At 41.5% G+C, this 10,115-nt stretch overlaps 1 protein-coding gene across 2 annotated transcripts; it reads right to left on the reverse strand.

Moving 5' to 3' along the window:
• Nucleotides 1–6,501: 6,501 nt before the first annotated feature.
• Cnpy2 (canopy FGF signaling regulator 2) lies at nucleotides 6,502–10,013 on the reverse strand. 2 transcript variants are annotated; one of them, XM_047550034.1, is made up of 6 exons: nucleotides 9,609–10,013; nucleotides 8,932–9,044; nucleotides 8,659–8,774; nucleotides 7,406–7,609; nucleotides 7,155–7,251; nucleotides 6,502–6,669 (listed from the first exon to the last, which is right to left on the reverse strand). In XM_047550034.1, the coding sequence occupies exons 2-6, from the start codon at nucleotides 9,026–9,028 to the stop codon at nucleotides 6,626–6,628; spliced, it is 558 nt and encodes a 185-aa protein (XP_047405990.1). In that variant the 5' UTR covers nucleotides 9,029–9,044; nucleotides 9,609–10,013; the 3' UTR covers nucleotides 6,502–6,625. The 2 variants fall into 2 exon arrangements, with proteins under 2 accessions (XP_047405990.1, XP_047405989.1); XM_047550033.1 differs by lacking the exon at nucleotides 9,609–10,013 and adding an exon at nucleotides 9,508–9,528.
• Between the last annotated feature and the right edge of the window lie 102 nt (nucleotides 10,014–10,115).

Genomic DNA, 10,115 nt, shown 5'->3' on the forward strand with positions numbered 1-10,115 from the left:
ACCTCCCCGGTAACTTCAAAGCTCAATATTTCAAAGATCAATATTTGCTCCCAATTTAGCATCTCACAGAGATTCCCTCCTAACCCTAGAATAGTCTAACCTGGCTCCTTCCTTCTGGTTAATTATCCACTAGCCAGCAGATCAGAGGAATGAACTCCAGTGCCCCAGGGATAGTAGCCATTCTCAGGATGAGGTACCAAAAGGACAATTATTGGGTGGCTGCAAGGGTAACCTATTTTGGAATTTTAATAATTGAAGCAAGTGTCAGGGACAGCAGTGTTCTGAGTTTCTTGACATAGGATTCAGGAGCCCAGCATCAAGAGGATTTTATAGATTTGTTTTGAAGTTATCCAATCCTAATATTCACTGCTATTAGACCAGTGGGAAAGCCCAGGATTAAAAGGGCCAAATGGGATCTCCCAGAAGCTGGTTTCGAGTTTCTCTTTCAATATATACATATTTATTTTTTCTTATGCTAGGGATTGAATCCAGGGCCCCCATATGCTAGGTAAGTGCTCTGAGCTATACCTCCAGCCCTATAATCTCTTTCTGAACATACCTGGGACCTGGGGAAGTGGAATGTTATAAGAAGTTTGGTTTGAATGAAGCAGTCAAGTGAGCTCTAGCTTCAAATATAATTAAGTGGGCTGGGGATATAGCTCAGTTGGTAGAGGCCCTGGGTTCAGTCCCCAGCACCAGTAAAAAAATAAGTAAAAGCAAATATAATTAAATGCCTGGGAACTGGAGGGAGCAATGGAGAAGTCTGCTTGAAATCATTATGACCTTGGAGGACTTCTTTACAATGGAGTGGCAATGGTGACCCCTGGTGGCCAAACACAGGTGGGAGAATGCAGCCTAAATAGAACCTATTTATTTATTTGGTACTGGAGATTGAATCCAGAGGCACTTGTACTACCAACCCACTTCCCCAGCCCTTTTAATTTTTTATTTTGAGACGGGGTCTCACTAAGTTGCTTAGGGCTTCAGTAAGTTGCTGAGGCTGGCCTTGAACTTGGAATTCTCCTGCCTTAGCCTCCCCAGTCACTAGGAGTCACTGTGCCTGGCGATATAACCCTTTAAAATAACTGCCTACCATGGGTAAACCAAATTCTGTATTTGTATTTAATATATAACAGGTAACATGTACCGAGTACTTACTATTTCTGGTTACTATCTAAATATGGTACACGCCAGCTGCTTGGGAAGCCAAGGCAAGAGGATCACAGTTCAAGGCCAGCCTGGGCAAGTTAGCCAGACCCTATTTCAAAAAAAAACTGAAAGGCCTGGGGATGTAGCTCCATGGTAGTGCGATCCTGGATTCCCCAGTACAGAAAGGAAGGAAGGAAAATAGAATATTATCTTAATTAATCTGCACAACTCTAAATACGCAGGTAATAGTATCTCTAAAGAGGAAGAAACCCAGGCTTAGATGAAGGATCCCGCTTAGGATCATAGCGTGTAATTGACATAGCTAGAATTCAGACCGAGGTCAGCCTTATTCTAGAACTGTATCTAAACTACCAAATTATCAGCTGCAACTTACTAATGGATTTGTTCTTTCTCTCTCTCTAGCAATTAGTACAAGGGTGCTTTACCTCTGAGTGACATGTTCAGTCCTTTTTTTTATTTTGAGACAGGGTCTCGATAAGCTGCTGAGGGTCTTACTAAGTTGTCCAGACTGGCCTCAATTGCAGTCCTCCTGCCTCAGTCTCCCCAGTTTGCTGGGATTACAGGTGTACACCACCACATCAAAGATTTTTTTCCCGGTGCTGGGAATTTTACCCAGGGCCTCAGACATACTAGACAAGTGTACTACCAGTGACCCACCTCTCTAGTTTCAAGAGGATTTTTGAGTCATTATCTACTGCCTCCTGGAGACATCAGTACAGTGTGTTACTATAATATTTATAAAGATAAGGAACTATATGGTCTTATTCATCTGTAAAACCTTTGTACTTTCATATCTGAAATATGTAATAAATTGTGACCCTCTACCACCATCACAGATGGCCAGGCATGACAGCACATGCCCATAATCCCAATGACTGAGGAAACTGAGGAAGGGGGATGGGAATTTGAGGCCAGCATGGGCAATTTAGCGAGTCCCTGTCTCAAAATAAAACAAAACGGACTGAGGAGAGTGCTTGACTACATGTGTGAAGCCCTGGGTTCAATCCCTAGTACTGACAAAAAAAGATGCTCTACCACTGAACCACAGCCACAGCCCCTAAAATGGGCTTCTTGTGAGGAATAATTAGTCTGGAAAAATTGCAGAAAAGAAAATATAATGTTTTCCCACTATAAATTATTAAAATCTGTATGCATGCAAACTTGGAGCTAGTTTTCAAATTTTAAAAGTACTGCTTAACACAGTCATTGGAGACTGCATTTAGACTCTACTTCATGTAGTGAGGTATAACAGAAAGAACACTGACCTATGATTAAAATGATCCCTGGGGTTGAAGTCTTGGATCCTGACTAGAAAGACACCTCTCTGAGCTTAGTTTCTTCATCTATAAAATAGATGAAATCTATTTCTCAGAGTTGTAAAGATTAAATGAGAATGTGTATGTGCTTGCTATATTAGTATTCAATGTATATTAGTTTCCTTTCCCTTATTATTCATCCCTGTCTTATGTGTGTGTGTGCACGCACACACACACACACACACACACACACACACATACACATTCCCCCCCCACCACCTTGCAGCACTGGGGATGGAACTAGAGCTTTGTGCAAGCTAGGCAAGCACTCTACCATTGAACCACATTCCCAGTATCTTTCTCGTATAGTCCATCCTATATTTAAGGGAATCTTGTCTCTCCTGTGAATCCTTGTGTGCTGGGGGACTCTGGAGGCTTAAAACCAGGACCTTGCACAAGCCAGCCAAGTGCTCCACCACTGAGTTACATCCCTGGCTCTTTAAATTTTGTTTTGAGACAGGGTTTGCTAAGTTTTCCATGCTGGTCTTTAACTCCTACCTCAGCCTTCTAAGTAGCTGGAATTATAGGAATGTGCCACAACTCTGGCTTGGGAATTCTTGTTTTTCAGTGCTGGGATCAAATCCATGGCCTCACACAGACTAAGAAAGTGCTCTATCACTGAGCTACATTCTCAGCCCCATGAATTCTTTTTAACTGCAAAATAACCTCTAAAGGGATATTTAAAAAATTAGATTTTGTGGTTATTGTTTGGGACAGAGTTTCACTATGTTGCTCAGACTGGTCTCCAACTTGTGGTTTCAAGTCATCCTCCTGCCTTAGTCTCTGGAGTAACTGGGACTACAGGCGTGCAACACTGCATCTGGCTAAAGGACTAGATTTTCATATAATAAACTTCTGGCTATACCTGGAACCTCTTTGGAAATATTTAAGTACAAACATTTTACTGATAAACTAATTTAGAAGGCATTTGAAGCTTAAAGTACAATTAAATATGCAAGATTAGAGTATGTGTTCTACCAAATACTGGCTAATTTGTTAGAGTATGCTTTCAGGAAGGTTCAGATAAATTCATGGATTCCTTGTGGTATGAATTAAAAGATGTGCAATGTATATTCTAACATTGTGAGGATAGAAGCAAGAGAATAACTTCCACCTTTTCCCATGTAGGATACATCCTGTGTACCAATGGCAAAGACTCTCAGGCTGGAGAGTTTTTTATTGTTGTTGTTCTAGAGATTGAACCCAGGGATGCTCTATCACTGAGCTACATCCCCATCCTAATAACTCTTTTTTTTTTTTTAAACAAATTAAAAAAAAAAATTTAATATTTTTAGTTGTTGATAGATCTTTATTTTATTCATTTATTTATATGCAGTGCTGAGAATGAAACCCAGTGCTTCACACATGCTAGGCAAGTGCTCCACCACTAAGCCACAACCCCATCCCCTAATAACTCATTTTATCTCTTTAATTGCACATTCACTATTTTAGGACAGGGTCTTGCTAAGTTGCTGAGGCTAGCCTTGAACTTGCAGTCTTCCTGCCTTGTTGTAATTACAGGCATGTGCCACTGCACATGGCTTGGAGAGTTAAGATGTGCCTTGACAAACCAGTGAGGTATATCACAAGTAATTTGTACTGATTAACATTAAATTTATTTTATTCAAACTTGTGAATAATTTATTTAGTAAATTAAGAGTTTGAAGTTTCCTATAAGAGTATTCTCACTTACACATCTCATAAACTTGTTTTGTTTTGTTTTGTTTTGTTTTGGTACCAGGGATTGAACCCAGGGGTGCTCTACTACTGAGCTACATTCACAGTCCTTCTTTTTCATTATTTTTTATTTTGAGACAGGGTCTTGCTAAGTTGCTGAAGCTGGCCTCAAACTTTCGATCCTCTTACCTCAGAGTCCCAACCTGCTGGGATTACAAGGCATGGGCTACCACGTCAGGCTCTCATAAAGCTTTCTGATAGACGAGATAGGAGTTTTTAGGTACCAACAGACAGAACCCTGGGTATTCTGTCAGGATTATGAAGAATGTGAACATTACTCATGTGCATCATAGGAAAAAAGGCTTATAAAAGCTGGTTTAGAAAACTGACTTAACAGGATACATTTTTTATGGCTGATAAGAGAAGATAAAATTAACACCAGGTTCTGAGTTTAGTTGGTAATATTGGAAGGCTTACTCTGACCTAGTTAATGTGTTAAGATTTTACAGGGACATACAATCATCACGTGTCAATTAATAACAAAAAGTAACAAAAAAGGTGGTAAGAGTAAATAAATGTGTGATGGAATAGATAAAATTAGTTATTAGGATAATTTTTTCCATTAGCCAAAAAAAAAAAAAAAAAGGTTCCAGCTAGGCGCAGTAGCACCTGTAGTCTGCAATCCCAGCAACTTGGGAAGCTAAGGCAGGAGAATCATAGGTTCAAAGCCAGCCTCAGCAATTTAGCAACTCCCTAAGCAACTTAGTAGACCCTGCCTCAAAATAAAAAATAAACAGGGCTGGGCCTATGGTTCAGTGGTTAAACTCCCCTGGGTTCAATCCCCTGTACTAAAAAAAAGTGGGGTGGTGGCACTGGGCATATAGCTGAGTGATAAAGTCCCCCTGGGTTTAATCCCCATCATTACCAAAAAATAAAAAGGCTGGGCTTGGGTTGTGGCTCAGTGATAAGAGCGCTTGCCTAGCACGTGTCAGCACCACATAAAAAAATAAATAAAGTAAGTTCTAGAAAAGTGTTTTTTTTTTTTTAAACTAATAGCAAAACAAAATATAAAAAGTGACTTGTGTTAGAAGCTTTGTTGAATACATTCATTCTGTGCTTGTGCAAGGTCTTAAGAGAAAAAAAAGAAAATAGAAGGTACTCTGTAGCTATATTAGATCAGATTGGCATTTGGGAAAGTAATAGACCCAGTTTTGCCACTAAATATAGAAATTCAGGACTTCTCTGGGTCTGTCTTTTCATCTGTAAAGTTAGTAGAGGTGAACTAGACAAACCCCAAGTTCCCCTTAGATTCTAAAATGCTGTAATGTTTTTAAAATATTTGAAATGTTTATTCAGGTGTTCTCTCCTCAAAGCATTCCTTGGACAGAGATGTTCCAATCTAAATCCTGGGACATCTCAGGATCAAGATGTTTAAGAAGTTTCTAAGGGAAGGTATACTTTAGATTTTCATCCCTATGCCCCATACAGAATCTCTACAAACATAGAAGGTGGGGACTTATAGTCCAGATTGACAATGGCTAGTGATAGAGATGAGAAAGATATACTTTATTGTTGCTGTTTGCAAAAAATCTAAAAGCTTAGACTAGAAAGCAAGGCCTTTTATTAAATAACATTCCTTACCTCATCTGTCCCTATCCAATAAAGCCCTTATTTTTCAGCTGAGTTGGTCACATCCATTTCCCCTTCCTGTTTCTGCTCTTGCTGGTCCCTCCATCTAGAAGGGTAAGGAGGGAAGAATAACACATATCCATTATTTCCTGTAAGACTAAGCCCTGTCTTTGTTTTATCAGCATGAACATAAGGAATTTCTAGAATCCTACCCTACCATACACTTACTTATGTTCCCCTGCTTATGCATAATGTTCCTCTTTTCTCCATTATTATACTCTATATACACTATATTGAGTGTACACTGAATAAATGCTTATCTATTATATAGTTTATTTATTTATGTATTCATTTATTGGTACTGGGGACTGAAACCAGGGGTGCTTAACTACTGAGCTACATCCCCAGTCCTTTTTGTTTTTTAGTTTAAGATCTCACTAAATTGCTAAGGCTAGCCTTGAACTTGTCATCCTCCGGCCTCAGCCTCTTGAGTTGCTGGGATTAGAGGCATGTACCACCATGCCCAGCTCTAATTATCTAATTTATAAGTGGAACAGAATCCCAGAAAGTAAAAGAATGGTTTAGGCCCCTCTTAACTTTGTGCTATGTCAACCCCCAAACTCTTCTTTTCTCTCCATTTTATTTATTGTCTGCAATCCCCTGTCTTCAAGTCTAATATAAGGGTCAATTCTGGACATGAAAAGACAACACAGTTTGAACTTTTGGTTTAGTATTTTTTCAATCATTTCCATAAAAACATAATATAAAACGCAATGCCACCATCTTCCCCTTGTGGGGTGATCCATCAAGCTGGTCTGGGCTGCTCCAGTGGTTCATAGCTCATCATGAGATATGTGAAGGGCATGGTCACATAAATCTGCAAACAGCACATAACAATTTAAAGAAAAATGCCACAGTTATACTCATATGTACCACTATCAAGAAAATACCAAAGTCAGACAGACACATATACCAACCACCACTCTTCAAAATATATATTTATACTTATAAATGACAAAATACTGGGCTGGGGATATAGCTTGGTGGTAAAGCACTTGCTTAGCATTGGCAAGGCAGTGGGTTCAATCCCTAGTACTACAAAAAAAAAAAAAAAAAAAAAGGAAAAGAAAGAAAGAAAGAAAAAGAAAATATCACCACTATTACATCATCTGTATCTCAAATCAGAGAACCACAAATTCTGAAAGCTGACAGGAAAAGAATGGAGAGGAACAACCCAAGTCCTTAGGCCAAGGAAAATGGAAGCCAATTCTGGAGGTATTATCAAAGGAGTTTGTTGGCGAGGGGATGGGAATGCACCAGGTTCCACAGGCTGTAAGATCAGATTAAGTAGAAGTAGCTTACCTGTTCGCTTACTGCAAAGTTTGTCTTTAACATTGTCAGCCTCTCGGGAAAAGAATTCAATAAGCTCATCCTCATATTCCTCCACAATGCTCTCACACTGCCAAATCAAGGGAGAAATGAGTGACAGAACAGCATGAAGCCTCTTACCCCCACCTCCAGAGAAGGGGATAAAGACACAGACCCGACTTTCTACTTGGGCTCTCCAACAACCCCCTAATTTCCAAAACCAATTGCCCACAATCATAGCTCACCGCAAACTTGAGAGTGCCACTGATATCTGAATCAATTCGGATGCCCTGTAGGTCCAGTTCACTGGATTCTCCATTCCGGCCCACAACACGAACGTAGTTCTTACGGTGGGTAGACGGATCAATCTGTTCCCCATACTCCTTCATGCGGTCACATACCTCCTCTAGCAGCTCTGTGAGGTGGGCCTCTGAGCGGGCATAAGGTACCTAGAAATGTCCTCAGCCTTGGGTCACTTTGTCTACCTCATAAACTAGTAATTTATATCCTTACTTTTCCTTTTCCTTCCAAATCTAGCTCAATGAACCTATTCTAAAACACCTTCTCTAAGTAAAAATAGTATGGTTTATTTGTATAGTTTCAACTTCCAAATATAATGTTCTCATCTTACCTGATTATACAATCCTAAAAAATAAGACAGGTATCATTAGTTCCAAATGAAAAGTAAATAGAGACCTCTTTGATTAGTTTTTTTTTTTTTTTTTTTGGTTCTGGGGATTGAACTCAGCTTTACCACTAAGCCACATTCCAAGACCTTTTTTTAAATTTTTGAAACAGGATCTCACTAAGTTGCTTAGGGTCCCACTAAATTATTGAGGTTGACTTTGAACTAGTGATCCTCCTGCTTTAGCCTCCCAAGTTGCTGGGTTACAGGTATGCAGTACCACACCTGACTCTCCTTGATTAATAAACTGTTCTTTTCCTTTGAATTCCCTTAACTCTTGTGGATGTATATAATATATATATATATATATATATATATATATTCTTTTTGATATTAAAATGAGATTAATTCCTGCCCTTAGTAAGAGCATTAAAGAGGCAATATAGACAAGCATTATAACCTTAACATTTTTGTATATACTGCTCACTAGGTACAGCTTTATATATGTAGGTATTATGTTTCAACTAAAATAAATTTCCTAAATATAAGGATAAGACCTTTTATTCTTTTTTGAACATTTATATGCACACCATAGTGAAGCATAAGTCATATAGATTAAAGAAGTGGAGAAGGGGGCTGTTCAGGGTTCCCTGTCTGCTAATTACTTCTGTGGCAAAAACAAAATATTAAGGTTTGGAGTCAGGAAGCAAGTGCATAGGGTTTTAGCCTCCAGCCTCTTCCAAATGAGACAGAGCTTCATCTTTTAGATTACCCTCAGGTTCAGTTTTCTTCTCTTGAGTTAAACCAAGGTCGTTCTTGAGTTTTCATTCATAGCCAGAGTGAGCTACTATTTGGGGGAACAGTAACAGTTACCTCCACCACTGACTGGCTGCCATCTGGATTGATCCGGAAAGATCCCATCTGAATGGTCTTCTTGGGATCCACCTGAGCAATTTCCCACTCTAGTTCATCCACCAGAGCCCTGCAAGCTGGTGCAAGGAGAGAGAATTGGAGGCTGGAGGGCAAGGCAAGATGTTGAGGAAGGAGAATTGATCGACCCAGGGATTTCCATTCATCCTTCTCTCATGCCTTTTACCTAATACCTCTCAAGACTCTGCTTTCTCCCATTTCTCTTTGTGCCTTTACCTCCACAGTGTAGATCCTGGCTTCTTCGAGCCGAAGCAGTTCCCATCAGGGTCCCCAGAAGCAGTGCCAGCCAACCCCAGCCTTTCATCTTTAGCATAATGGGGTCGCTCCACCTAGGTTTGAATGGGAATAAAGTACAGGAATGAGAGTCAACTCCATTTTTCCCTGCTGCCCCACCCTCCACCCTCTTCACCCCATCCCAAGGCCTTGAAAGGCCTCAGTGTGACCCTGATTCTACTTTCTAGGAAATGGTCGGGACTCAAAAGGGCCCCTCTCTGCCACCGCCCCGATTCCTCCAGGCGGTGGGTTGGAGCACTAGCTCAATACTTGGGTTTCAGTTCCAGAAACTACGTCGACAGGTGAGGCCCTGAATGTAGATACTTTAGCAGAGGAGCTCATAAGGCTATGTGGCAGCCATTGGACGGAGGCTGGCACAGACTCAGAGGGTGCCAATCAGCAAGGAGTTTCATTCAGCCAGGAGGCTGGTGAGACTACTCAATAACTAGGGGCCTATTTCGGCCCAGCACCAAAGAATACTGCATCTCCACCTCCAACCTGTAAGTGATTGCTGATTACCCATGCAAACCAGTTCCCTTTCTAAGGACTCCGCCATTGCTCTCGCTCAGTCCATCCCCAACCCTTAGCGCCCGTGTCTCCGCTGTCTGCATCTGTCCCACCTCGCCTCCCAGGGCGGCGGCCGTGGCCCAGGCACCGGAAGACCGCCGGACTCTCACTTTGGCCTCGGTGGCTCCCAACCCTAGCACCTGGCCGCAGGAGAGAGGGGCTGTCCGGGCTTCTCCAGAGCACTTTGACGCTTTCCACACTCGGGGTACACCAAGCAGCCACCTAATCCAGCTTCCCGCACCTAACTAGGCACCTAGGCGGGTTCAGGAGTGCAGCTGTGCAAGCCTCAACCAGGGAATGACCCCAAACCCGCCCCTCTAAGCTCTCGCGCGAACAGGCAGCTTAAGAGTGGCTCTGAGGCAGCGAGGACCCCATCGATCGCAGAAGGACCCAGACTTGCGTGGCGAATAACTCCACGTGACCACAGTGGTCACCCGAACAGGAATAGCTTAAAGCAAGGACAGAAGCCCCGCGTGGTGTGTAGGAACTGGCAGGCACATGCATTTATCAGCCCAAGTAGACAAGGACGTTCAAAAAGGTGTGCTGCTAGCCAACGACGA

Source organism: Sciurus carolinensis, chromosome 4 (assembly GCF_902686445.1).
Source record: "Sciurus carolinensis chromosome 4, mSciCar1.2, whole genome shotgun sequence".
NCBI lineage: Eukaryota > Metazoa > Chordata > Mammalia > Rodentia > Sciuridae > Sciurus > Sciurus carolinensis.

Bases quoted from the DNA above. Each gene is read 5' to 3' on its own strand.
- Cnpy2 (XM_047550034.1), bottom strand. From the start codon at position 9,028: ATGCTAAAGATGAAAGGCTGGGGTTGGCTGGCACTGCTTCTGGGGACC. The intron at 8,775-8,931 runs GTAAAGGCACAA...TCCTTGCACCAG, and splicing joins CCAGGATCTACACTGTGGAG to CTTGCAGGGCTCTGGTGGAT. The intron at 7,252-7,405 runs GTGAGCTATGAT...TTGATTTGGCAG, and splicing joins GTGGCACTCTCAAGTTTGCG to TGTGAGAGCATTGTGGAGGA.